Source organism: Podarcis pityusensis, assembly GCF_964106645.2.
Source record: "Podarcis pityusensis genome assembly, chromosome: 10".
Classification (NCBI taxonomy): Eukaryota; Metazoa; Chordata; class Lepidosauria; order Squamata; family Lacertidae; genus Podarcis; species Podarcis pityusensis.
In genome coordinates, this window is record NC_138035.1 from 4,299,419 (window position 1) to 4,327,213 (window position 27,795).

Consider the following 27,795-nt stretch of genomic DNA (forward strand, 5'->3'; position numbering starts at 1 on the left):
TACCGTATTTTTCGCCCAATAGGATGCACCGTCCCATAAGGTGCACCTAGTTTTTTGGGGGGGAAATAAAAGGGAAAAAATTCTTTCCCCCCCAGGCGCGGGGCTGGGGCGGGGGAAGCCCGAGCTTCCCCTGACCCCAGCCTCCAAACAGGCAGCTCTCTGCAAGCCGAGGGAGCCCAGCGCTGGCTCCCGCTGCTTGCACAGAGGTCCGCGAAGCCTGGACGCGCTGAACTCAGCGCGCACAGACTTCAGCATGCAGGCACCTCTCGGCAAGCAGCGGGAGCCCAGCGCTGGGCTCCCGCTGCTTGCCGAAAGGTGTGCGAATCCTGCATTCACCCCATAGGACGCACACACATTTCCCCTTCATTTTTGGAGGGGGAAAATGCGTCCTATAGGGTGAAAAATACGGTATTTCTGGGTTAGTGGTGTCTGTAACCTGAAGCCTCTGTAACCGGAGGTACCACTGTACACAAACAGAAGTTCCCAGCAAGCTGTGCTGGAGTGTAAACAGGCATGTGACACACAACAGTCATGCCTGTCCCTTAAGATGGAACGGAAATATTCTAACACTTAGTAGTTCCTCCAGATGCAAGCGTGGCCTCTGAGATTGCTGGGGGTTGGGTTAGATGATCCTTGGGGTGCCATCCACCTCTATAGTTCCATGAAAGCACTACTGGAGGTCTCAAAACCTTGTCATACCATATATATGCATGCCATCCAAAAACATTGTTAAACCCTTCCAAATCTAGAATGTCTGTGTTCTCAAGAAGTAGCCAGTCTTTCAACCAGCAGAAAGCTGCTGATTCGTAGTACAGTTTTAAGTCCGGCAGGGCGAATCCCCCTCTTTCCTTTGCGTCAGTTAAAATCTTAAAATTTTATTCTGGGTTTTTTGCCCTGCCAGACAAACTTCGAGATATCTGAGGTCAAAAACACACACAGAGGCAGCAGGACTTCTTCAGTAATAGTTTACTGAGCTTTCAAAGCATACAGTTCTCACTGGGTCTCCAGTGAGGCACAAAACTTAGCTCCTGAGAGCAAATCCAGTTTCAGCAGTAAAAAAATACAGCACACAGGATATCTAAGTCAGGCACACACACCGGCAGAAGGGAGCAAGGGAGGAAAGAGGCTGGAAGGACACAGGGCAATGGATGTGTGTCTTTCGCTTCCTGTCTTCTGGGAGGGAAGTCAGCAACTCGGCATCTGCAGGGGCTTCACAAAGCAAAGCTTTCTGCCGGCTGCTTCCAGGCAAATGAGCATCCCAGAAATGCACACTGTGATCTGTGGTGTGTTGCCATATCAATTGTTTCACGATGTGGTCTAGAAACCAGTATGGGACAATATATCGCCCAGCCCTAATTCTCACTGACCACCAGCAATCCATATAAACCCTCACCCTGTCTCTATCGAAAGGTACTTTACATCTTAGATTATAATGACATTGTTTGGCATTGCCTTCAATATTTCATTACTATACAGTTTTACACATAAATACCAGAACTTCACATATACAACATGTGTTAAAGACTGATTTCCTCCTGAGTTCATTTCTGTGAAGAAAAGAGTGGACTATGAGAGGAAGACATCCAACACTCCATACATCTAAATGGGTTCTTCCATGTGAGAGTCTCTGGATGTTCCTTAAACAATCCATTGTAAATAAAGCACTTTTTGCAATCTTTTTATTTAAACTGCTCCTCCTCTTTGAGTATGTTGATGGTTTGTAGGGTTTCACTCCTAAAGTTCTTCCTGTCCATGAGTCTGTTGATGTAGGACTTCCACCAGGACTGAACCTCTATCTCAGTGTTTTTCAACGACTGTTCCGCAGCACACTAGTGTGCCGCGAGATGTTGCCTGGTGTGCCGTGGGAAAAATTGAAAAATTCAAAAGATTTTTTAAAAAAAGAATGTCACATTTTCGCCCACTATGCGGGCGCCGGACTGTGTCCACCCTATTTTCCATCCGTCCTGGGTGGGGATCAGATCGGATGGGATCGGATGGGATCGGATGAGCAGACAGGCGGTCTGCTCTCATCCGATTCCCCATAGAGAGCAGCGGGGCTCTGACATCTCCCTCTGCACACAGTGCGGAGACGGAGCTGTCATCCGCCGGCTCAGCGGGGATCAGCGGATCGATCCCCACTGAGCAGAGAACGGTCCGCGACGTTTTTGTTTGCCATTAAAGAAAAAAATATTAAACCATGCTTGAATGTCGGAACTGGTTACTAAAATTTTTGAATCCCACCACTGATGTTAAGTGTTTGTGTTTATTTGATTTGTGTTTATTTGATTCCTATTCAAGAGAATTACTTTATATATAGTCAATATAGGCACAGAGTTAAATTTTTTAACATTTTCTAATGGTGGTGTGCCTCGTGATTTTTTTCATGAAACAAGTGTGCCTTTGCCTTAAAAAGGTTGAAAAATACTGCTCTATCTACTTTCCTTTTTTTAAAAAAAGTAATATTTATTAAAGGTTTAAGGGTTACAGAAAGGAAAAAAGGAAAAAACAAAGTTAAACAAAACAAAACAATACGTTACAATAAAGAAAAACAACAACAGAAAACACTACTTATCTTAACAAAACAAAAACAGAAACAGAAACAATTAAAAACACAACGAATATTCCCATAACTTATCTTTCATTTACTTGTTTCATTGACCTCCTCACACCTCCCTTTTTTGTATTCTAGTTCAGTTAGCCATTTCAGCAAATCCTTTCCATCTTTCTCAGTTTTTGTCCTATAATTTGTCTTGACACAATCTAACCTTACTTTTCCCCCTTTAGCCGATTAACAATCTATTTTTACTTCATCCTTTATAACATTTCTGCTAAAGCCATATAACTTCATTCCAACATCCTTCTAACATTCATTAATTTTACAATGTTTCTGTAAATAATCTTTAAATTTCTTCCAATCTTCTTCCACCGACTCTTCTCCCTGGTCTCGGATTCTGCCAGTCATTTCCACCAGTTCCATGTAGTCCATCAACTTCATCTGCCATTCTTCCCTGGTGGGTAGATCTTGTGTCTTCCAGTGCTTTGCAATAAGTATTCTTGCTGCTGTTGTAGCATACATAAAGAAAGTTCTATCCTTCTTTGGCACCAATTGGCCGACCATGCCCAGGAGAAAGGCCTCTGGTTTCTTCAGAAAGGTATATTTTTCATTTCATTATAGATCATCTCCCAGAAAGTCTTAATCCTTGGGCATGTCCACCAAAGGTGAAAGAATGTACCTGCAGTCTCATTACATTTCCAACATTTATTATCGGGCAAATGGTAGATTTTTGCAAGCTTGACTGGTGTCATGTACCACTTGTAGATCATTTTCATTATATTCTCTCCTAAGGCATTACATGCCGAAAACTTCATACCTGTGGTCCATAACTGTTCCCAGTCAGCCATCATAATGTTATGTCCAACATCTTGTGCCCATTTAATCATAGCTGATTTCACCGTTTCATCCTGAGTGTTCCATTTCAACAGCAAGTTATACATTCTTGACAAATTCTTAACTTTGGGATCTAACAATTCTGTTTCCAATTTCGATTTTTCCACCTGGAAGCCAAGTTTTTTGTCCAAATTATATGCCTCCATTATTTGGTAATAATAGAGCCAGTCTCGCACTCCATTTTTTAATTTTTCAAAACTCTGTAATTTTAATCTATCTCCCTCTAGTTCCAAAATTTCCCAATATTTTGGCCATTTGGCCTCCATATTGAGCTCTTTCTGAGCCTTCGCTTCCATTGGTGACAACCACCTTGGGATTTTATTTTCTAGCAAGTCCTTATATCTTATCCAGACATTAAACAGTGCTTTTCTGACAATATGGTTTTTAAACGCATTATGTGCTTTGACCTTATCATACCACAGGTATGCATGTCAACCAAATACATTGTTGAATCCTTCTAAGTCCAGCACATCGGTGTTTTCAAGAAGCAGCCATTCTCTCAGCCAGCAAAAAGCGGCTGATTCATAATAACGTTTAAGGTCTGGCAGGGCAAATCCACCTCTTTCTTTAGCGTCAGTTAATATCTTAAATTTTATTTGAGGCTTCTTGCCCTGCCAGACAAATCTAGAAATATCTCTCTGCCACTTCTTAAAACAGTCCATTTTATCCAAGATTTGCAATGTTTGAAACAAAAACAGCATCCTTGGCAATACGTTCATTTTTATCACAGCAATTCGGCCTAGCAATGATAGCTTCAGATTTGACCATATTTCTAAGTCCTTTTTCACTTCAATCCAACATTTTTCATAGTTATCCTTAAATAAATTCACATTCTTAGCAGTCATGTTAACCCCAAAGTATTTCACTTTCTTAACCTGTATTAATCCTGTCTCCTTCTGAAACATATCTCTCTCAATCACAGTTAGATTTTTCTCTAAAACCTTTGTTTTCATCTTATTCAACTTAAAGCCTGCTACCTGACCAAATTCTTGAATCAGTTCCAATACTCTTTTAGTACTAGATTCTGGCTCCTGTAAAGTCAATACCAAATCATCAGCAAATGCTTTCAATTTGTACTGTTTAGCTCCCACTTGTATACCTTTAACCAATTGGTCCCTTCTAACATGTTTCGTAGAACCTCCAGGACCGATATAAAAAGCAATGGAGAGATTGGGCAACCTTGTCGTGTTCCTTTCTCTATCTTAAATTCTTCCGTCACTACATTATTCACAATTAATTTAGCCTTTTGTTCTGAGTAAATTGCACCTATACCATTTCCAAAACCTTGACCTACCCCCATCCCCTGTAAATTCTTCTTCATAAAACTCCAAGAGATATTGTCAAAGGCTTTCTCCGCATCCACAAATATCAGAACTGCTTTAGTATTAATATTCACTTGTAGTTTTTTTAAGATGTTAATTATGTTCCTCGTATTGTCAGACAAATGTCTGCCCGGGAGAAAGCCCGTTTGGTCTTTATGAATTTCTTCTACTAGCACCTTTTTTAATCTTTTAGCCAAAATATCTGGAAAATTTTTTATAATCCACATTAAGCAACGATATGGGGCGGTAGTTCTTAAGCTGTGTCTCTGTTTTCGGTATAAGTGTAATGTACGCTTCCTTCCACGACTCTGGTGCCCTTTCCCCTTCCAGTATTTCATTACAGACTTCCTTTAAAGGTTGTATTAACCATTCTTTCAGAGATCTATAATATCTTGAAGTCAAACCATCTGGTCCTGGAGATTTACCTAATTGCATGTTCTGAATGGCCCCTTCTACCTCCTGCTCCGTTATTTTGGTAATTCAGCATTAGCTTATTTTCTTGAGAGGTTTTTTGTAGTCCATTTGTTTTCAAAAATCGGTCAATGTCCATTTCTTCCTGCGTCTCCTGTGTATATAGTTGTTTAAAGTACCTCTGGAAGCACTTTCTGATCTCCACTGGATTCTGTATATTCTTTCCTTCCACTTCCAAATTTGTAATGGTATTAAGTTTTTGTCTTTTTTTCATTTGCCAAGCCAGCAGTTTTCCGCACTTATTTGCTGATTCAAATGTCTTTTGTCTCATCTGTTTAATTTTCCATTCTATTTCCTGATTCATCATTTTCATATATTGTACTTGATATAACTTTATCTCTTTCAGGATCTCCTGCGACTTTGGTTTCGCTCTCAATTTCTTCTCTCCTTCCTTTATTTTCTCCAGAATTTTGTCTTTTTTCTCATTTTGAGCTCTCTTCTTGATTGCATTCTGTTGTATCAGAAATCCTCTCATAACCGCTTTACTTGCATCCCAGATTACTCTTTTTTTCCACAGTAGTATTCATATTTATCTCAAAATAATCTCTCAAGGTTTTTTGGGCCTTCTTAGTCACTTCTTCGTTCCTAAACAAAGTGTCATTCATCCTCCATCTAAAGGAACCAATTGGTGTCAGTTTCATTTCCATCTTCACAGCATTGTGGTCGGAGCAAGTTTTAAGACAGATTTCCACTTTACTGATCTTCGGAGCCAATCCTCTAGTTACCCAAATTTGGTCAATTCTTGTCCATGTCATTTTGGCCTCAGAGAAGAAAGTTCCCTCTCTTCCCAGAGGGTTCTTCATTCTCCAGATGTCAACTAAATCCATATTGTCAGTCATGTCAAAGAAGGTTTTTGGTAGTCTACCATCCTTCGTAACTACCTGTCTCTGTGCTTTGTCCATATTTGTAGACACCACTCCATTCATGTCTCCCATCAAAATCATATTGTAATCCATATAGTCCATCAGAGTCTCATGTAGCTTCTTAAAAAATTCCGATTTTCCTTCATTTGGTGCATAAATGCCTACTATCAAAAATTTCTCTCCTTGTGATTGAATTTCGATTGCAACAAATCTTCCTTGGTCATCTTTAAATATAAATTTCGGTGATAGGCTCTCCTTTGCATAAAGGACTACTCCTCTTTTTTTGACTTTATCTGATGAAATAAATTCATGGCCCAATCTTTTATTACTCAATACCTTCCTGTGCAGCCTTATCACATGTGTTTCTTGTAGACAAATCAAGTCCAATTGTTCTTTTTTCAATAAATGAAAGACTCTCCGCCTTTTTTCCGGGGAGTTCAGTCCATTCACATTCCAGCTTAGTACTTGCAGTGCCATGATGTAATTACTCTGATTTTCCTCCAACTGTGCCCAATGCTTGCTCTTCTTCTGTTGGTGGTGTTGGTGTCACATTCACTGGGCGGTCCAGTCCAAAGGATAATGTTGCTATATCCAGTATTCCTCTATTTACTGATCCTCTGTCCGATGCTCTTTGCTCTAGTCCTCTGTCTGGTGATCTTTTGTCTGATGCTCTTGGCTATTTTCAAAGTTCCTTCTGCAGATCTTCTTCGTAGTTATTCAAAAACTTTACTTTATCCTCTACTGATCTTATTTTTATTTTCCTTCCTTTGAAACTGAAGGATAGGCCTTGGGGAAATTCCCACCTGAAGATGATTTTATTCCTTCTCAGCAGGGCAACCAAATCTCCATAATTGGACCTAAGGTCCAAAAGATGTTTCGGGATATCTTTAAATATTTCCACTCTTGACTTCTGTTAGTGCCAACCCAAAATTTTATCTCTCTCTTCTTTGGATCGGAGGGTAATCAAACAGTCTCTTACTCTGTTCTTCTCTTTCTTCCCTCCTCTTCCAAGTCTAAAGGCCCTCACGATTCTAAATTCCTCTTCTTCCAAATCCAAATCCCAAAAATCTGCAAATTCCTGCGTGAGAAAATCTATCAAACTGTCCTTCTCCAGTTCAGGTACAGCTCTGATCCTCAAATTCATCTGTTTTTCCTTGAGCTCAATCATAGAAAGCGTCGACTTGTGGTCCTCAAGTTGCCTCTGTAGGTCTGGGACTCTCTCTGTTTCCAGTTGTGTTACCTTAACTTCCACGGCAGGAACTTTTTCCCTGGCTTCCTCTGCGGTCTGTCGAATCGAAGTAGATTCCTGTATCAGTTTCTCGATGGTTTCTGTGTTGGCATTCACCTTTTGTTCCAAATTATTTAAACTTTCTGTGTTTTGATCAATTTTAGTAGATGCAGCATCCACTTTCTTATTTAGCTGTTCCAATGAGTCATTTAGCTTACTTAATGCAACTGCTAAAGCCTCTTCTGATAACATTCCTCTTGGTTTAGAATGTGTTAGTACAGCCGCAGATGACGCAGAAGGGCCGGATGTTGACGCTCTTCGCTGCCAAGACTTCCCAGACCTTGTTGTTTTGTCTGGGATTGAGGAATCTATTTTTTCTTTTCCATCTGCCATAACACTTAAGAAATCCAAGGTCAGTCACACAGTCCCACAGTTTTACCTTACAGCTGGAAAATTCCCCTGATCCAACTCTTGTAACAGTTTTAGAAACTTCCTCTAGGGGGAAACAGTTGCTATTTGTATTTGTATTTGTATTAATCCATAATAACGCCTTTTAAGACACAGTTCAAACAATAAAGTTAGTTTCAATTTTCAGCTACTTTTCCTCCTTTTTAAGATCAGAAGAGGACAGCTAAAAACAATGTATCTCTCTTATTCAGCTAGCTGTCAGCGAACGGTCTATTCACAGTCAATGCATGTTCCAAAGTACGGCAGTCTTATTGGCAGCCCGTTTCCAGGTGCTGAGCAGTGGAATCTTAACTTCCTTCCCTCTCTCTTGCAGGTATATGCGGTCCAAAACTTCCCCCCTCTTCTCCTGCTTCCAAGGGGGGGGGGGTTCCACTATTTTTTAATGCTGGAAAATTAGTCCTTTCCAATAGGCTTTCCAAGACTTTAGCTTGCAGCCTCTTTGCTTTAATCTATTTACAAAAGCAGAAGGCGGACTTCCTGTTTTGAGCCTCCCCGTTTCGGTACCAAATTAAGTCTTTTTTTCTTTAAGAACTTCCAATTTATTCTACTCACGGGTAGTTGCTTTTAGAATCAGATTGTCCACAGGAAAACGTCAGCGCTCTCCGGCAACGGCTGTGCGGCTTCCCTCCGTGGAAGAAGCAGTCGATTCAAAGCACCGCGCCGCTCACCCCACTTTGCTCCGGATCCCCGAAACTGGGTTTCCCCGCGAGTAGGGGAGGCGCGAAAGGTGCCCGCCGAATCCCACATTCACAGGCTTCACCCACCTGTGATTTTTGAGGGGTCTCTGCCTTCGCCGTGGCGGCCAGACCCAGTTTCCACAGAGCAAATTCCTCCCGATCAGAGGAATTCCGCCATTACCAAAGGCGCTAACCCGGAAGTCTCCGAACCTCTATATTCTTTCCTGATATTTATAAGGTTTGTGTTTTGTGTGAGTTTGTTGACATAAATCAAGGGTTCCACTCTGACTGAAGCTCCTTCCACAGTCCATACATTTAAACAGTTTCTCCCCTGTGTGTCTGCTGATGTTTTCTAAGATTTCCATTCCGACTGAAGCTCTTTCCGCACTCCATACATGTAAATGGTTTCTCCCCTGTGTGAGTCTGTTGATGTCTTCTGAGTTTTCCATTATCACTAAAGCTCTTTCCGCACTCTATACATTTAAATGGTTTCTTTCCTGTGTGAGTCCATTGATGTATATTGAGGTGTCCACTCTGACGGAAGCTCTTTCCACACTCCATACATTTAAATGGTTTCTCCCCTTTGTGAATCAGTTGATGTTTTCTAAGGCATCCATGATCACTAAAGCTCCTTCCGCACTCCATACATTTATATGGTTTCTCCCCTATGTGAATCCGCTGGTGTAATTTAAGGTCTCCATTCTGACTGAAGCATTTTCCACACTCCAGGCATTTAAATGGTTTATCACCTGTATGAGTCCGTTGATGTCTTCTAAGCTTTCCATTATCAGTAAAGCTCTTTCCGCACTCCATGCATTTAAATGGTTTCTCCCCTGTGTGAATCCGCTGGTGTAATTTAAGGTCTCCATTCTGACTGAAGCACTTTCCACACTCCAGGCATTTAAATGGTTTTCTCCCTGTATGAGTCTGTTGATGTCTTCTAAGGTTTCCATTATCAGTAAAGCTCTTTCTGCACTCCATGCATTTAAATGGTTTCTCCCCTGTATGAGTCCGTTGATGTGTTCTAAGGTTTCCATTGAAACTGAAGCTCTTTCCGCACTTCATACATTTAAATGGTTTCTCCCCTGTGTGAATCCGTTGATGTATATTGAGGTATCCACTCTGAGTGAAGCTCTTTCCACACTCCATACATTTATATGGTTTCTCCCCTGTGTGAATCCGCTGGTGTAATTTAAGCTCTCCATTCTGACAGAAACCTTTTCCACACTCCATACATTTAAATGGTTTCTCCCCTGTGTGAGTCCGTTGATGTTTTCTAAGGTCTCCATTCTGACTGAAGCACTTTCCACACTCCACGCATTTAAATGGTTTTCTCCCTGTATGAGTCTGTTGATGTCTTCTAAGGTTTCCATTCTGACTGAAGCTCTTTCCACAATCCAGACATTTATATGGTTTCTCCCCTGTGTGAATCCGTTGATGTGTTCTAAGGGGTCCATTGTCACTAAAGCTCTTTCCGCACTCCTGGCATTTAAATGGTTTCTCCCCTGTGTGAATACGTTGATGTGTTCTAAGGTTTCCATTATCAGTAAAGCTCTTTCCACACTCTATACATTTATGTTGTTTCTCCCCTGTGTGAGTCCATTGATGTGTTCTAAGGTTTCCATTGAAACTGAAGCTCTTTCCACACTCCATAACTTTAAATGGTTTCTCCCCTGTTGGAGTTTGTTGATGTGAACTATGTTTCCTCGTTCAATGAAGCATATTCCACATTTCACACATTTTAATTTCTATTCCTAATGGGGGGGAAAGGTGACCCACTTCAGAGTGCGAGGAAAGGGAATCCTGTTTGGGTTTCAAGGAAGAGAACTAAGGGAAAGAGAACACATCAAGCTCCATTAGCACCTTCTCCTATTTCAACGTCTACTACATTCCTTTACCTCCTACCCATGTTCCCAGTTTTTAGGAAGTGAAGTTGCAATGTCAAATGATAGTAATTCATGAGCAATTTTCAAAATCCTGAATCAATGTTCATAAAGCAGCTTTGTTCTTTAAAGAATGATGTGCTGTCTGATCTCATGCCCGTCTTCTGACGCAGGACTATCCAGAAACGACACTGAAAAGCAGGATATTCAAGCAGATAGATAAACTGTACTTAGTGGAATTTGTAGTATCTTGAAAATATAGTATTGATTCTCTAGTGGCCAGAAGTGTTATTTCTGGGGACATGAATTAATTCCTGTTCTGTCTTAAAGATCATAATCACACAATATCATGTGGTGTTAGGGGAGCGGTAGTACCTCTGGTGGGGGAAATGTAATGCACCTTATGGGGTAATTTATCCACTATTAGCTCCCACCCAGCACTCAGTTCTCACCTGTGGCTTCCAGCAGCTGACAGAATGCAACAGAGGCCATAATCCGAGGAATGGCTTCAATCAGCCGGCTAAACCACGTGAGGATAGCTGATGGGTCTCAAATCCTTGGTGTATTAGGGAATTCTGTTGCAGGTGAAGGCAGGCCCTGGTGGATGGAGAGGATGAGAACAACAGTGAATCCCACAGCCAAGAAGGCAGATTCTGCCCATTCTGCAGAGGAAAATGAAGGGCAGATGGGGCTCATCAACCTGGGAAGGGAGCTCCTCGAGAAGGAAAACTTTGGTCGTAATACTTTGGTGCACTCCTTCACTTCCTCTTGAGTTATCTTCAGGATAAGGCTGTGGAGGAAAACAACTCACACAAATCCAGAGTGGAGTCTCTAAGACGGTTAGATGGTGTCCTGCACACCACCTTCCAGCCACTCCTGCAGCCAAGCTGGTGCCTAACGTACTGCTCTGCTTTTTTGGGGACCATATAAGCCAGGCTGAGAAGGGGCTCTTGTTGTCTAGGCAGCACAAGACCCCCAAACACACTGTCCAGGCTTGTAGTGCTGCTAACACATCAGTTTCAGGGGGAGCGATGAACTCAGATCTGTGTATCAGAATCTCTCCAATGTGGAAGATATAAAACAGAAGTGCTGTTTATATCATACATCAATTAAAAAGTAATCAGAATATTTGTCTTTTGAATAAAAGGCCACCAAGTATCCGATGGCCCCTTCAAAGCTAATTAAATTATTGGGCCTGGAGCTTTTGGGGGTGCAGGATCAGGAATGCCTCTGCCACCATTAACCTTCCAATTGGGATTCAGGCCTCATCATGGAACTGAAATTGCCCTGGTTCTGCTGTTTCGTGGTTCTGCTGGATCTCTCAGCAGTTTTGGAGACCTGTGACCTTGGTATCCTTCTGGACCCTCTAGGGGAGCTGGGGGGCCTGCTATGCAGTGGTTCCCCTCCTTCCTCCTGGGCCATGTCCAGAAAGTGGTGTTGGGGGATGAGTGTTCAGACCCCTGGGCTCTCACTTGGGGGGTGCCTCAGGGCTCCGTCCTCTCCCCCATGCTTTTTAATATCTATATGAAGCTGCTGGGAGAGATCATCGGGGCTTTTGCCTGGGTTTTCACCAGTATGTGGATGATACCCAGCTCTTCTTCTCATTTAAATCGGAACCAGTGAAGGTGGTGAATGCCCTGTGTTGGTGCCTGGACGTGGTTTGAAGATGGATGGTGGCTAACAGATTGAGCTTGAATCGTGACAAGACAGAAGTACTGTCTAGCAGCTCCATCTGGAATGCAGGCTGAGACCCTCCTTCCCCGCAGATTGTCTCGCCAGAGTGGTGCATGCTCTGGTTATTTCCAGCTTGGACTACTGCTATGTGGTCTACATGGGACTACATTTGAAGGTGACCCAAAACTGCAACTGAATGGGAGCAGCGCCGAGACCACATATCACTGCTCCTAAAGGACCTTACCTGGCTCCCAGCACATTTTCAAGCACAATTCAAGTTGTTAGTGCTGACCTTTAAAGTGTCATGGTTGCATTTTTCAGGCAAAGAAAAGTATTGATCTAATGCAGGCTTCCTGAAACTCGGCAGTTTCCTTTCTGCTGAGAGCTGGTGGTGGGATAAGTTGCGATGAGGTTATGAAGAACCTTTCTTGTTTCATGGAACCAGATGAAGCTGGTTTAAACTGGAGTGAGCCAGGCTTGTTATCTAGTCCCAAGGTTACTCTGACATTTAATAGAATATAAATTACAAGGCCGAAAGGCGCCTGGTCCCACTTCCTAGTCTCCTATTTCTCTACTGTGCTTGTGTGATTCTTACTTGAGTGCTGTTTTGGTATGCTAAGTTAGGGTTTTATGTAAATTAAGTTTTTGCTATTTTTTGAATCCTGTTATGCTTCTTTGCCTTCAGTAATAAATTTAATTGCTGAATGAGATTGTTATGGAGCAGCAAGATCTGCAACCTGAAGCCCTCAACAGCCTCAGCCCTGTAGACCTGAAGGAGCATCTCCACCAACATCGCTCAGTCTGGACAGGCAGGTGGTCCTTCGAAGGTCTTCTGCTGATCCCCCCCCCCCGCGAGAAGCAAAGTTACAGGGACCCAGGCAGATGACAAGGAAATGGGCAACATTCTGACATTTAGAAGACAGCTGAAGGCAACCCTGTATTGGGAGGTTTTTAATGTCTGCTATTTTACTGTTTTTTATTTGTAGTGGAACCAGGAAGTGGAAGAGAAACAGACCATCGGCTGTGGTGAGGACTGCAGGGCCTGCTCCCTTCCAGGGCCCTTTCCAACTGGCCCAGGGGGCGTGGCCCGGGCCCTTATTTGGAACAAACTTTTGGGAAAGTGCGGGAAGTTGTTCTGCTACTGCTTCCCTGTTCCAAGTGGTTAATGTGTTTTAAAATGTCCTCAAGCAGTCGGTGGCATTTAATTTCTTTTCCCTTTTTTCCTTTGTTGGGAGTGGGTGGGTGGGATGGATATTTGGTTGGGGATTAATTTGAGTATAATTGTTCTGTTTTTGTTTTTTGTTGTTTTATTGGTTGTGTATAGTTTGTGTTTCATTTTTAAGGGGCAGGATCAGGGCTGCCTGGGAGTGGGGCCCCAGCCAACACAATGGCTGGGACAAGTTCCACGGGGGGCGGGAAGCACTAGGACATCTGATCTGGGTGATCATGGGCAGGAGGAGGAGTTACGCTAAGACCAGACCATGTCATTACCGAGGAGGCAGGTTTAGTCATTGTTTGAAGACTATCCCTGCCTCCGGGTCTGGCCTTGACCGGAGGGATGCTGGAATCAACAGGGGAAACCCACATGACCTGAAGGTGTTGCTGTGTAATGCCAGGTCAATGATAAATAAAACCACTGCCATCCACGACCTGATTGTGGATGGAGGATTTGACCTGGCATGTGTGACAGAGACCTGGTTGGATGAAGCAGATGGGCCTTTCCTTGCCGCTGCTTGCCCACCTGGTTTCTCTCTTTTTTAAAAAAAAAATAATATTTATTACTTTTATAGATTACAAAAAGGGAAGAGAAAAACAGAAAAAAAGACAAAGGAGGAAAGCAAAAAGGAGAGAAGAAAAAAAAAAACACAATATAGTACAATATATAGACAATGCAAAACACAACCTAAACTAAACACATTAGACTAAACTAAACAAACCCCACTCCCTAACCTTAACCCTAAATAAAACAAAACAAAAACAATTTAAAAACCTACATCATCCCTTTTCCGTACTCTATCTTTCATTCCCTTGTTTCCTCGACCTCCTGTCACCTCCCTTTTTGTATTCCACTTCTATTAATTGTTTCAGCAAATCCTTTCCATCTTTCTCCATTTTCTATCATATTGTACATAACGTATTTTTTAACCTTATTTTCCATTAAAACTAAAATACTTATATATGCTTAACTCCTTATAACATTTCTGCTAAGCCCATAAAAAAACATTCCACCATTTTTCTATCACTCATTAGTTTTACCATATGTCTATATATAAACTTTAAATTTTCCAATCTTCTTCCACCATCTCCTCTCCCTGATTTCGGATTCTGCCAGTCCTTTCCGTCAACTCCATAGAGTCCATCAACCTGGTGATCTTCTGGTTGCTTACGCACAGCAACCCAGGTCATGTGGATGGGGGGGGGGGGTTGCAGTGATTTTTAGGAAGTCATTAGCTTGCATCAGGCATCCTACTGGGAAGACCCAGTTCTCTGAGTGCATGTTCTGGAAGCTGGGCAATAGGGGCAGTACAGGATTCCTTTTGGTGTACTGACCTCCCTGCTGCACCAAGGATTCCCTGTCCGAGCTGCTTCAGGTCATGGCGGATGTTCTCCTGGAGATACCTAGTTTGGTTGTCCTAGGGGATTTTAACATCCATGCCAAAATGACCTTACAAGGGGCTGCTTGGGACTTCGTGGAAAGCATGGCCTCCATGGGGCTGTCCCTGAATACGTTTGGCCCAACTCATAGTCACGGACATGCCTTAGACCTGTTTTTCACCTCGTGATGTGGGTGATCTGACACTAAGTAAATGTGAAAGAAAAGAAGCGCCATGGTCAGATCACTTTCTGGTGCAACTGGACTTCTCCACGACCCTTTCCCTCTGCAGGGAGGTGGAACCAATGCGGATGGTCCGCCCCCGCCACTTAATGAATCCAAATGGTTTCCAGAGAGTGGTAGGGGATGCTTTATCCCATGTTGATGGCCTTTCAGCTGATTCCCTGGTGGCCTGCTGGAATGCGGAGTTAACCAGGGCTATCGAATGTCTGGCTCCGAAGCGCCCTCTCCGACTGCATGGAGCCCTGACAGCCCCGTGGTTTTCTTTGGAGCTGAGGCGATGAAACAATCGCTGAGACGGCTAGAGCGTCGGTGACAGAAAACTCATTCCGAATCTGACTGGACACAGGTAAGAGCTCAACGTCGAGCATACCAAGTGGCGATAGCGACAGCAAAGAAGACTTTCTTCACTGCCTCTATTGCATCTGCAGAAAATAGTAGCAGGAGACTCTTTCAGGTGGTCCACAATTTAACAAAACCACCTTTACCACCTATGCCTTGTAAAGACCCCAAGATCTCCTGCAATGATTTTGCAAAGTTTTTTGCAGATAAAATCACTCATATTCGGAAGGAGGTAGACACCACCGTGGGAGCAGGGTCGGGGCGGGAGAGTGCTAGAGCCCTGTCTGGTCAAGTTGCATGGAATCAATTTCAATCCGTTACCCCAGAGGATGTGGACAGGCTGCTTGGATGCGTGAAACCAACCACCTGTCTCCTTGATCCTTGCCCATCCTGGCTAATAAAAGCAAGCCGGAAAGGGCTGGGCAATGGGCTCTGTGGGGTGGTGAATGCTTCCCTCTGTGAGGGAGCCTTCCCAGACCCGCTGAAAGAGGCGGTCATTAAACCGCTTCTTAAAAAAACATCTTTAGACCCAGCCAATTTGGCCAACTATCGCCCAGTCTCAAATCTTCCATTCTTGAGCAAGGTGATTGAGCGAGTGGTTGCTGAACAACTCCAGGCACGCCTGGAGGATGCAGACCATTTGGATCCCTTCCAGTCGGGATTCAGGCCTCATCATGGGACTGAAACTGCCTTGGTTATGCTGTTTGATGATCTCCGGCGAGCTAGGGACAAGGGTGAGAGCTGTTTCTTAGTTCTGCTGGATCTCTCAACGGCCTTTGATATAATCGACCATAACATCCTTCTGGACCGTCTAGAGGAGCTGGGAGCTGGAGGCACTGTTATACAGTGGTTTGGCTCCTTCCTCCTGGGCCGTGTTCAGAAAGTGGTGGTGGGGGGATGAGTGTTCAGACCCCTGGGCCCTCACTTGTGCGGTACCTCAGGGTTCCGTCCTCTCCCCCAAGCTTTTTAACATCTATATGAAGCCACTTGGAGAGATCATCAGGGGGTTTGGAACTGCATCAATATGCAGATGATACCCAGCTCTACCTCTCTTTCAAATCAGAACCAGTGAAGGCGGTGAAGGGCCTGTATGAGTGCCTGGAGGTGGTGGGAGGATGGATGGCGGCTAATGGATTGAGGTTGAATCCTGACAAGATAGAAGTACTCTTTTGGGGGGACAGGGGGCAGGCTAGTGTGGAGGACTCCCTGGTCCTGAAAGGGGTAACTGTGCCCCTGAAGGACCAGGTACTCAGCCTGGGAGTCGTTTTGGACTCACAGCTGTCCATGGAGGTGCAGGTCAATTCTGTATCCAGGGCAGCTGTCTACCAACTCCACCTGGTACACAGGCTGAGACCCTACCTGCCCGCGGACTGTCTCGCCAGAGTGGTGCATGCTCTGGTTATCTCTCGCTTGAACTGCTGCAATGCGCTCTATGTGGGGCTACCTTTGAAGGTGACCCAGAAACTACAACTAATCCAGAATGCGGCAGCTAGACTGGTGACTGGGGGTGGCTGCCGAGACTCCGGTCTTGAAAGACCTACATTGGCTCCCAGTATGTTTCTGAGCACAATTCAAAGTGTTGGTGCTGACCTTTAAAGCCCTAAACGGCCTCGGCCCAGTATACCTGAAGGAGCGTCTCCACCACCATTGTTCTGCCCCGACGCTGAGGTCCAGCGCCGAGGGCCTTCTGGCGGTTCCCTCATTGCGAGAAGCAAAGCTACAGGGAACCAGGCAGAGGGCCTTCTCGGTAGTGGCGCCCTCCCTGTGGAACGCCCTCCCATGTCAAAGTGATAAACAACTACCTGACATTCAGAAGACATCTTAAGGCAGCCCTGTTCAGGGAGGTTTTGTGACATTTTAGTGTATTTTTGTGACATAAAATGTGTGACATTTTAGTGTATTTTTGGTCTCTGTGGAAGCCGCCCAGAGTGGCTGGGGAAACCCAGCCAGATGGGCAGGGTACAAATAATGTTGTTGTTTAGTCGTTTAGTTGTGTCCGACACAACTTCGGCGATTAGCCTTCTTTATGGTCCACCTCTCACTTCCATACATCACTACTGGGAAAACCATGGCTTTAACTATACGGACCTTTGTTGGTAAGGTCTCTGCTTTTTAAAATGCTGTATAGGTTTGCCATCGCCTTTCTCCCAAGGAGCAGGTGTCTTTTAATTTCGTGACTGCTGTCACCATCTGCAGTGATCATGGAGCCCAAGAAAGTAAAATCTCTCACTGCCTCCATTTCTTCCCCTTCTATTTGCCAGGAGGTGATGGGACCAGTGGCCATGATCTTCGTTTTTTTGATGTTGAGCTTCAGACCATATTTTGCACTCACCCTCAATAAAAGGTTCCTTAATTCCTCCTCACTTTCTGCCATCAATGTTGTGTCATCTGCATATCTGAGGTTGTCGATATTTCTTCCGGCGATCTTAATTCAGGCTTGGGATTCATCCAGCCCAGCCTTTCGAATGATGAATTCTGCATATAAGTTAAATAAGCAGGGAGACAAAATACAGCCTTGTCGTACTCCTTTCCCAATTTTGAACCAATCAGTTGTTCCATATGCAGTTCTAACTGTAGCTTCTTGTCCCACATAGAGATTTCTCAGGAGACAGATGAGGTGATCAGGCACTCCCATTTCTTTAAGAACTTGCCATAGTTTGCTGTGGTCGACACAGTCAAAGGCTTTTGCATAGTCAATGAAGCAGAAGTAGATGTCTTTCTGGAACTCTCTAGCTTTCTCCATAATCCAGCACATGTTTGCAATTTGGTCTCTGGTTCCTCTGCCCCTTCGAAATCCAGCTTGCACTTCTGCAAGCTGGATTTATTATTATTATTATTATTAGAAAGATGGAAGCCTGAGAGAGAGGAAAAGGTTTTTGGGTGCTTCCTGGGTGGGATTGCAGAAACGAAGAGCTGCTTCTGAGAAGGCCTCTCCCCTCCCCTCTTCCTGGACAGGGCAGGGGTTATGGGGGCTTATGGGGTGGGAAGAGGATGGAGGTTACAGGAAGGAGGGGTGGGGGGACTGGATCCCCCACTTTTCAGGGATCCCTCTCTGGTCGCCTTGAAGGGGTGGCCGATTCTTGGGCGGGAGGGAGAAGCCAAGGCGGCCCCTCCAGAAAATCCCCGTAGGCGCCACCATGGAGAAGTCTCCCCAAAGACTGGTTTCCGATCTCCCCCTCCCACCAATGCTGCCCTTCCCTGCCCCAGGGATGCTCCCCCTCCCCACTTCACTCCCTCCCTCTGTTCCAGAGTCTCCCCTGTACCCAGAGGCCCCCCTTGGCGCGGCTCACTCCTCACCCCCCATCTTTCCATCCTGAGGGGCCACCCGAAGACGCACAGTTTAGGGACAGGGGGGTCTCTATCCAGGCGTCTCTCGCGCCCGTTAACCCTTTCATGGCCCGCCTTTATCCGTGCGGAGCCCACACGTCCCCAGGGATGCCTGTGCGGGGGAAACGGGCAAGGGGGCCCCATGTCCGCCGCTGCCAAGGCGCCTAAGGGGCCAAGGAAAGCCCCCTTCGCAGCACACCTGTAGGGATCCAGGCCCCACGGAAGTCGCTTTGGGGAGCTGGCGGGGGTCTCTGGGTTCTTCCCCCCCTCTCCGCCACCCGCGACCCCTTTACCTCTTTGTCCTCGCTCTCGAGTCTCATTTCTTTCCTGCAACATCCACGGGGGGCGGGGATCCTCCTTTTCCCATCCTCCTCCCCTTTCCGAAAGCGCGCTCCCCTAGAGCTACGCTGCAGAGCAGCAATTCGGAGTAGAAGCTCCACTTGCGGGCGAAGCAGGCAGTTTGGAAAGGGGGCTCTCTCCGCTCATTTCGGAAACAGAAGCCGGATTACGGGGAGGAGGAGGAGGTGCAGCGCATGGTGGAGGGATTTGGGGTTGTGGGCGCGGGGTGAGAGGAGGATGTACCGGGAAGGGAGGAATTGAAGGACGAAGGAGAGGAAGGTTCCCCCCCCTCCCTACTTCCTTATGGGGATGAGGAGAGCGGGAGAGGGGCTGATCCCGGCAATTCAGCTGCAAAGTGGGGTCCCCCCCCTACAATGTTTACATTGCAAAATCCTTCCCTCCCCCCGCCCCCCACGCCATGATCTTAGATCCATTCCATGTTTTAGGTATTGGTGCACACTGAGCAGCGGGTTGGGCTCTGTGACTCCTGTGTTAAGGAAAAAATGGGGCTTGGGCTTTTGCACACACGCCTCCCCCTCCCCCCCTCCCCCCAGGTAAAATTCATCCCTTGTGTCTCCGTCAGAGGCAACACAATGAGGCCAGGAAGAAAGCAAGGCAGCTGTTGATCTGTTTGCGCGCAAAGCCCCCCCCCCATGCAAGGAGTGAAGCAGCCCAGAACTAAAGCGCGTTGCAATTTATACAGCCTAAGATAGTAGCCCCCCCGTCACAGAGAGAGCACCCCAAAAACATCTCCGTTTGCGCCACAAAATGCGTTGTACATGGAAATCAGATCAGACTCCGAGTTCATGTTTGGGCAACATGACAAGTCTGTCCGTCGGGATGTCTGACGATTCCTGCTCCCGGCCTTTTCCTGGCCAGCCTGAGAGACAGGGCTGCTGTTTTGCTCTCCTTCCTATTTCAGCTCAGGTTTTACTGGCAGAAGTTACACCTCATCAAGAAATGGGTGGATTCATTGAGGAAACGGGGCTAAGCGAAAACATCCGTCGAAAAGAGGCAAATGTGTATACTTTGTTACCACCCAGTGAGTTGTGTTGCAAAGGCCATTTGCAGAAAGGCTCCTATTGTATCACCTGCGGCTACATGCCAGAGTTTTGGTCTTTTTGCGGAAATGTGTCTGTGTAAATGCACTTATCCTCGTGCATTTATAATGGCAAGACATTAAATCCCATGAGATCCACAAGCACCAAAACCATAAGCCCACATAGGAGTCCAAAAGCACAGAACGAAGCAGCCCTATCAAAAGCTGAGTGTCTAACAAAAACAACAACTTTTTTTTGTACCCCATCCATCTGACTGGATTGCTCCAGCCACTCTGGGCAGCTTCCAAAAGAATAGAAGAAAACATAACCGAACATGATATATTAAAAGCTTCTCGATACAAAGCTGCTTTCAGGCGTAGGGCTTTCAAGGTCAGCACCAATACTTTGAATGGTGCTTGGAAACGGAACGGGAGCCAGTGAAGATTTCTTAGGACCCTTGTTCAGGGGCCAGCTGTAAGGGGGCCTTTCAGCTGCTGTCCATAACTGAATGTATCCCTTGCCGGAAGTAATTCATAAACCTCTCCTACTCCGCCTTCTCGGGATGCCATTGGTGCACGATGCTCCAGCTCTCGAGAGAGGGAAAGGCGTGAGTTGGGTGCGTTCGGCTTGCCAAGGGTTACAAAGTAAAACCTGTGGAACTGCCTCCCACAAGAGCCAGGAAGGCCACCAATCAAGGTGGCGTTAAAAGAGGAGGAGGCCAATCCGTGGAGGAGGAGGAGGAGGAGAGGGCGATGGGGGAATCCTCTGCCCTGTCTCCCGCATAGGAGGCAGCCCTATGGTCTGGTCCTGCAGGCCTCATTTTCTCCTCCAGTGCTTAGTGTTGGGATGCAGCCAAGGAATTGGGGGCAAATGGCAGCCCCCCAGCTGTGCGGGGCCTTCTCCAGTCCTTGGATCAGCATGAAACTGCGACCCGAGCTTCAGCAGCCTTCAGAAGCTGGGCACGCACACTCAGCAGAGTAAACGCACAACAGAAGTGGCTGGAGAGGCATATGTGAGCAGATTTACAAGCAGTTTATTCAGCACACATCAGGACAAAGGAATCATGTCTGCTCTCCTTCATGTCCAAAGCAAGACAGCATAAGCAAAAGCTATACAGTGGTACCTCGGTTAAGTACTTAATTTGATCTGGAGGTCCGTTCTTAACCTGAAACTGTTCTTAACCTGAAGCACCACTTTAGCTAATGGGGCCTCCTGCCACTGCGCTGCTGGAGCACAATTTCTGTTCTCATCCTGAAGCAAAGTACCTAACCCGAGGTAATACCGTATTTTTCGCCCAATAGGATGCACCGTCCCATAAGGTGCACCTAGTTTTTTGGGGGGGAAATAAAAGGGGAAAAATTCTTTCCCCCCCAGGCGCGGGGCTGGGGCGGGGGAAGCCCGAGCTTCCCCTGACCCCAGCCTCCAAACAGGCAGCTCTCTGCAAGCCGAGGGAGCCCAGCGCTGGCTCCCGCTGCTTGCGCAGAGGTCCGCGAAGCCTGGACGCGCTGAACTCAGCGCGCACAGACTTCAGCATGCAGGCACCTCTCGGCAAGCAGCGGGAGCCCAGCGCTGGGCTCCCGCTGCTTGCCGAGAGGTGTGCGAATCCTGCATTCACCCCATAGGACGCACACACATTTCCCCTTCATTTTTGGAGGGAGAAAATGCGTCCTATAGGGTGAAAAATACGGTATTTCTGGGTTAGTGGTGTCTGTAACCTGAAGCCTCTGTAACCGGAGGTACCACTGTACACAAACAGAAGTTCCCAGCAAGCTGTGCTGGAGTGTAAACAGGCATGTGACACACAACAGTCATGCCTGTCCCTTAAGATGGAACGGAAATATTCTAACACTTAGTAGTTCCTCCAGATGCAAGTGTGGCCTCTGAGATTGCTGGGGGTTGGGTTAGATGATCGTTGGGGTGCCATCCACCTCTATAGTTCCATGAAAGCACTACTGGAGGTCTCACAAGCCAAGGCACTGAGAGCAGGAGAGGTCCTGCTGGAAAGGAAACAACCAGTGCAACTGTTTTAAAACAGGAATCCAATGTGTTTGTTGTGGGGGGGGATGGGACTCCGTGAGGAGGGGTAGATCCTTGATCTCCTTGGACAAAGAGGCAGGAGTGCAAAGTCCTTCATTAAGAGAGGCAGCCCAGCCAATCATCTGGCTGCTGCGTTTTGGGCCAGTTCCCAGAGTCGCCTTCAAGGCAGTTCCACACAGAGAGCGTTGCCACCATCCCATCTGGCGCAGAGAGGACCAGGACCATGTCCTCTCTGTCCCAAAAGGTCTGTGGGGTGGGGAACTAACCTGAGCTGGACATGGGCCTCAAGCGACCATGATGGACCCAGGAGTGCCCTCAAGTATTCATGACTGGGGAGCGGGCATGTTAAGCAATGTAACATCATCATCATCATCATTACTGTTAGTTCCCTGTCTGTACAGTGGTACCTCGGGTTACATAAGTTTCAGGTTACAACTCTGCTAACCCAGAAATAGTGCTTCAGGTTTAGAACTTTGCTTCAGGATGAGAACAGAATCTGTGCTCTGGCGGCGCGGCAGCAGCTGCAGGCCCCATTAGCTAACGTGGTGCTTCAGGTTAAGAACAGTTTCAGGTTAAGTACGGACCTCCAGAACGAATTAAGTACTTAACCTGAGGTACCACTGTAATCCGAATCTCCTAGAGCAGATTACAAAATTTTAAAAAACCAGTAAAAACAGTTGAAAACACATCACAGGTGTGATGGCCTGGGATTCCGAGTCTGAGAGTGAACCGGAGGAATCCCAGCCGGCACAGGAGTCCCCGCCTCCAGGGCCGGCTGAACTGGGGCAAGGCCTAGATGCTGAGGAGCCTGCACCTGTGCCAGATCCTCAGGGGCAGGCACCAGGTGAGACCATTCTGGCCCCAGAGGTGCTGGAGGACTCAGTGGCTACAGGTGAGCCTCCCCCAGGGCCCAGTAACCCTTCGGCCTCTCCTGAACTGCAGAGGCTTAGGGCAGAGAGGCGAAGGGAACTGGTCTCTCCCAGGAGGAGTGCTCGCCTTAAGGCCAAGAGAGGCGGGGCCCCTGGGGGCCGGGACCGCCCCCGGCCTTAGAAGAAGATAAAGGTCAGGCAGCCCGGTCCCAGGTTGCGGGAGCAACGTCGTTGTGGAGTACCTGCTTTACCCAGACCTAGATCTGCACTCCCAGTGTGCTTGTTCCACGCCCGGCTACCTGCTCCTGACTCTCCGGTGTTCCTGTTCCTCGCCCAGCTGCCCGCTGCTGACCCACCAGTGTTCCTGTTCCCCGCCTGGCTCCCTGCTTCTGCTCTACCAGTGTTCCTGTTACCCGCCTGGCTTCCTGCTGCTGCCCTACCAGCGTTCCTGCTCCCCCGCCCGGCTCCCTGTTTCGGACCTCGCGTCTCATCTAGTGATTGTCTACCCGGCTGGTGACTCTGGACTGAACTTCGGCTACGGTATTAGTACCTCCCCCCCCCCCCCGGGACCAGCACAGTTTGCTCCCGCCACACCCGCACTCCCTCTTTGTTGGGGTGCGTTCGGGAAGAGTCAGAGGCCATGGCCGACCAAGCGGCTACACTGTTGGCAATAGCCCAGGAGAACCAGGCCTTGACTCACACCGTGCAGCAGCTCAGTAACGCGGTTACAGCACTTCAGCAGCGGTTGGACGCCCTGCCGGCTCCTGGGGCCGACGCCCCGGCTCCTGGCAAGTACCCAGTGGCCTTGCCTGAGAAATTTGATGGGGCCCCGGCCAGCTTTCCCATGTTCCTTGCCCAGGCCAAGCTGTATATTCAGGGGCGCGCCCGGAACTTCCCTGACGACCGCACCAAGGTGCACTTTTTGATTAGTTTGTTAAAGGACCAGGCGGCCCAGTGGGCGTTGCCGCTGCTCAGGCAAGACTCCCCCTTGCTGGTGGACTATGTGGGGTTTTGCAATCTGTTGGAGGCCGCGTTCGGCAACCCCCAGAAGGGGAGTCAAGCCAACCGGGCGATTCGGTGGTTGAAACAGGGCAAGTCCACGGTGGCCGCATACACCACGGAATTCCGGCTGCTGGCACAGGACTTGACCTGGAATGACTCTGCTCTTCAGGACCAGTATCTCAAGGGGCTTTCAGATGAGATACTGGACCAGCTGGCCACAATGGAACGCCCCACCATGCTAGACACCCTCATTCAACGGAGTCTACAGATAGACGATCAGCTAGAGGACCGTCGTCAGGCTCGGGGCCGCCGGCACTTTCAGTTCTCGGCACCAGTTTCTACCAGCAGCCCCACAGGCACAGCTGAGTCATTGGAGGAACCTGTGCAGCTTGGGGCAGTGCGGCCACGCCTCTCCCCCGCAGAGAAGTCGCGGCGTCGGGAGGGGAATTTATGTCTCTATTGTGGCGGAAGCGGACACTATGCCCGGTCCTGTCCTGAGAAACGCCAGCCACAGGGAAACCGCCAACCCCAGTAGCTGATGGCCCTGGCTACCTGGGGTCCCAAACAGCACAGAATGGGGCCGCACCAATTGAACTACAACACCTTATGGTTCCGGTACGTCTATACCCTCCAGGTGGACCCTGGATTCTTACCCATGCTCTAGTGGATTCGGGGGCAACCCGCTCCTATATGGACGCTGCTTTTGCTGCCCATCATCGGGTGCCACTTCAGAACAAGCCAGAACCGGTACAGGTGGAGGCAATCGACGGGCGGCTCCTGCGTTCGGGTGCCGTTACTCAGGAGACTCAGCCCCTGGTCCTGTGCCTCCAGCAGCACCGTGAGATGCGAACTTTGGATATTGCCTCCATGCCCCGGTTCCCCCTGGTGCTTGGGATGGACTGGCTGGAGGCTCACAATGTGCAGATTGACTGGGTCAAACGGACTGTACACTTCCCAGACCCAAGTTCTCCTGCTGAGACTGAAATGCTAGCAGCTGCGCCCACTGAGGAGGCTGCTGCAACGCTCCCCGCTGAGTACCGGGACTATCACGACGTGTTCGAGGAACGGGGGGCCGACCAGCTGCCGCCGCATCGGTCCTTTGACTGCGGCATAGACCTCCAGCCCGGAGCGCCCCTACCGGTGAGTCGCTTATACTCTTTAACAGAGCCAGAGCGCGAGGCTTTGCAGGACTTCTTGCGCAAGAACCTGGAGCGTGGGTTCATTAGGCCTTCGACCTCGCCCACTGCTGCGCCAGTGCTCTTTGTTAAAAAGAAATGTGGGGAGCTCCGCCTTTGCCATGATTACTGGGCCCTGAACAAAATTACCATCCCAGACCGGTACCCCTTGCCCCTTATTTCGGAGTTGCTGGAGCGGGTGCAAGGGGCGCAGGTGTTCACCAAGCTAGACCTCCGGGGTGCCTACAATTTGATTCGGATCCGAGCCGGGGATGAGTGGAAGACAGCATTCGGGACCCGGTACGGGCAGTTCGAATACCTGGTTATGCCCTTCGGTTTGTGCAACGCGCCTGCTGTGTTTCAACGGTACATCAACCACGTGTTCCAGGACTTGCTAGACAAGTACGTGGTGGTGTACCTGGATGACATTCTGGTTTACTCCCGTGACCCGGCGCGCCACGAGGGTCATGTCCGGACCGTGCTGCAGCGCTTGCGCGAGCACCGTTTGTATGCAAAGCTCAGCAAGTGCGAGTTCCATCAGCGGTCAGTGGACTTCCTGGGTCACCGACTCTCACCAGGTGGGGTGCAGATGGATCCTGGGAAGGTGGCAGCGGTTCGAGAATGGGCGGCACCTCGGAACCGCAAGGACCTACAGCGTTTCCTGGGGTTCGCCAACTATTACCGGACCTTCATTGCGGATTATGCTCATCGCACCACCCCGTTGACCCGGCTACTGCGCCCCAAGACGCCGTTTTCCTGGGACAAGGAGGCAGAGGAGGCATTTCAAGGGTTGAAGGCCTGTTTCCAGAGAGCGCCAATCTTGCAGCATCCGGATCCTTCTCGACCCTTTGTGGTAGAGACTGACGCCTCCAGTACGGCTCTCGGTGCTGTCTTGTCTCAGCAGTGCGGACCGGAAGCGCCACTCTTACCCTGCGCCTTTTATTCCCGCCAGCTCCTTCCAGCGGAGCGTAACTATAACGTGTGGGAGCGGGAACTACTGGCCATCAAGGTGGCCTTTGAGGTTTGGCGCCACCATCTTGAGGGGGCACGACACCCGGTGGAGGTGAGAACCGACCACCGGAACCTGGAGTACCTCCAGACCACCCGCAAGCTGAACCAAAGGCAGATCCGGTGGGCGTTGTTCTTTTCCCGGTTCCAGTTCCGGATCCGCTACATCCCTAGCTCCCAAAACCAGAAGGCGGATGCCCTGTCCCGGAAACCTGAAGACAACGCAGACACGGTACAGCAAGCAGTACCCACCACGATTCTACCACCAGCTGCATTCCTGGCCACCCAGGAGGTTGAGCCACTGCAGGCTCGGGTGCGGGAACAGCAGCGGGTCGACGCTTGGGCCCAGGAACGACTCCGGGAACTGGCCGAAGGGTCATGCCCTCAGTATCCAGGGCTGGTCTTGCATCAGGGTCTTCTGCTGCACCACGGGCGCCTGTACATCCCACCAGGGCCGCTGCGGGCTGAGGTTCTCCGGATGACCCATGATGCTCCAGCAGCGGGGCACTTTGGGCGGTATCGGACCACCCATCTGGTAAGCCGTGAGTTTTGGTGGCCCCGTCTGAAGGCTGACGTGGCTCGCTACGTCGCTGGTTGTGATGTCTGCAGGCGGGCCAAGGGGCCTACCGGGCGACCCCCCGGCCTTCTTCAGCCGTTGCCGGTTCCACCACGTCCTTGGCACACAGTTTCTCTGGACTTTGTAGTGGAGCTACCCCCGTCTCGGGGCTACACCTGCCTTCTAGTTTTCTCCGACCATTTCACGAAGATGGTGCACTGTGCCCCCTGCCCATCCGTACCCTCAGCTAAGGAAACCGCTCAGCTGTACCTTCAGCATGTCTTCCGCCTGCATGGCCTACCTGAGCGTGTGGTGTCCGACCGTGGCGTTCAGTTCACGTCCCGGTTTTGGCGTGCTTTGCACCAGGCCCTCGGAACAGAGGTCTGTCTCTCATCTGCTTACCACCCACAGACTGATGGCCAGACGGAACGGGCGAACGCGGTGCTGGAGCAGTACCTCCGGTGTTACTGCAGCTACCAGCAGGATGACTGGGTCGACCACCTAGCCTTGGCGGAGTTCGCTTATAACAACGCGGTGAATGCGTCCACCCAGCAGACCCCGTTCCAGGCCAGCTACGGTTTTCATCCACGGTTGTTCCCGGATGTGCTGCCGGCATCTGCGGTCCCTGCGGTGACAGAGTGGCTTCAGGAGCTCCAGTCCCAGCAACAGCTGTTGATGGAGCAGCTGCGCCAGGCCAAGGAGGCGTACAAGGTCCAGGCCGACCGCCACCGCCAGGTGGGGCCGGAACTCCATGTCGGTGACCTGGTATGGCTCTCCACTCGCCACCTCCACCCTTCTCGACCTTCGCGGAAGCTGGACGCCCGTTTCACCGGCCCGTTTCCCATCGTGCACCAGGTCTCGCCGGTGGCATTCCGTCTCCGGTTGCCAGCAACCCTGAAGGTTCACCCGGTATTCCACAGGTCCCTTCTGAGTCCGGTGGCCCCACCCGACGAGTTCCACCCGAACCGTCCCCGACCGCAGCCAGTTTTGGTTCAGGGAGAGCCTGAGTACGAGGTGGAACGCATTCTGGACTCCCGATACCGCAGGGGAAAGCTGCAGTATCTCATAGACTGGAAGGGGTATGGGCCGGAGGACCGTTCCTGGGAACCAGCGACCAACGTCCACGCGCCTGCCTGCCTCCGAGAGTTTCATGCGGCGTACCCCAACAAGCCGGGTCTGGACCCTCAATTGAGGGGGGGGCCTGGGAGGGGGGATGGTGTGATGGCCTGGGAT

At 48.6% G+C, this 27,795-nt stretch overlaps 2 protein-coding genes across 4 annotated transcripts in view; both read right to left on the minus strand.

The window, feature by feature from the left end:
* LOC308486304 (uncharacterized protein) overlaps positions 1 to 19,074 on the minus strand; it is a 174,763-nt gene extending 155,689 nt beyond the window's left edge. The window contains exons 1-3 of one of the 2 annotated variants that reach the window (XR_013991020.1): positions 18,830 to 19,061; positions 10,813 to 10,957; positions 10,346 to 10,551 (exon numbers count right to left, since the gene is read on the minus strand). The gene's annotated coding sequence lies outside the window, so the exon portion shown is untranslated. Of the gene's footprint in view, positions 1 to 10,345; positions 10,552 to 10,812; positions 10,958 to 18,829 lie in introns of those variants that run through there. The other variant, XM_081023022.1, reaches the window with a different exon arrangement.
* Positions 950 to 10,256, minus strand: LOC308486337 (uncharacterized protein). Of its 2 annotated transcripts, none has more exons than XM_081023105.1 (2): positions 8,688 to 10,256; positions 950 to 1,790 (listed from the first exon to the last, which is right to left on the minus strand). In XM_081023105.1, the coding sequence occupies exon 1, from the start codon at positions 10,128 to 10,130 to the stop codon at positions 8,793 to 8,795; it is 1,338 nt and encodes a 445-aa protein (XP_080879231.1). In that variant the 5' UTR covers positions 10,131 to 10,256; the 3' UTR covers positions 950 to 1,790; positions 8,688 to 8,792. The 2 variants fall into 2 exon arrangements, with proteins under 2 accessions (XP_080879231.1, XP_080879232.1); XM_081023106.1 differs by having other exon boundaries at positions 950 to 1,796.
* Positions 19,075 to 27,795: the final 8,721 nt, after the last annotated feature.

What these genes read in the sequence shown, in the direction of transcription:
- LOC308486337 (XM_081023105.1), bottom strand. Translation starts at nt 10,130, where the DNA reads ATGGAGTGTGGAAAGAGCTTCAGTTTCAATGGAAACCTTAGAACACAT.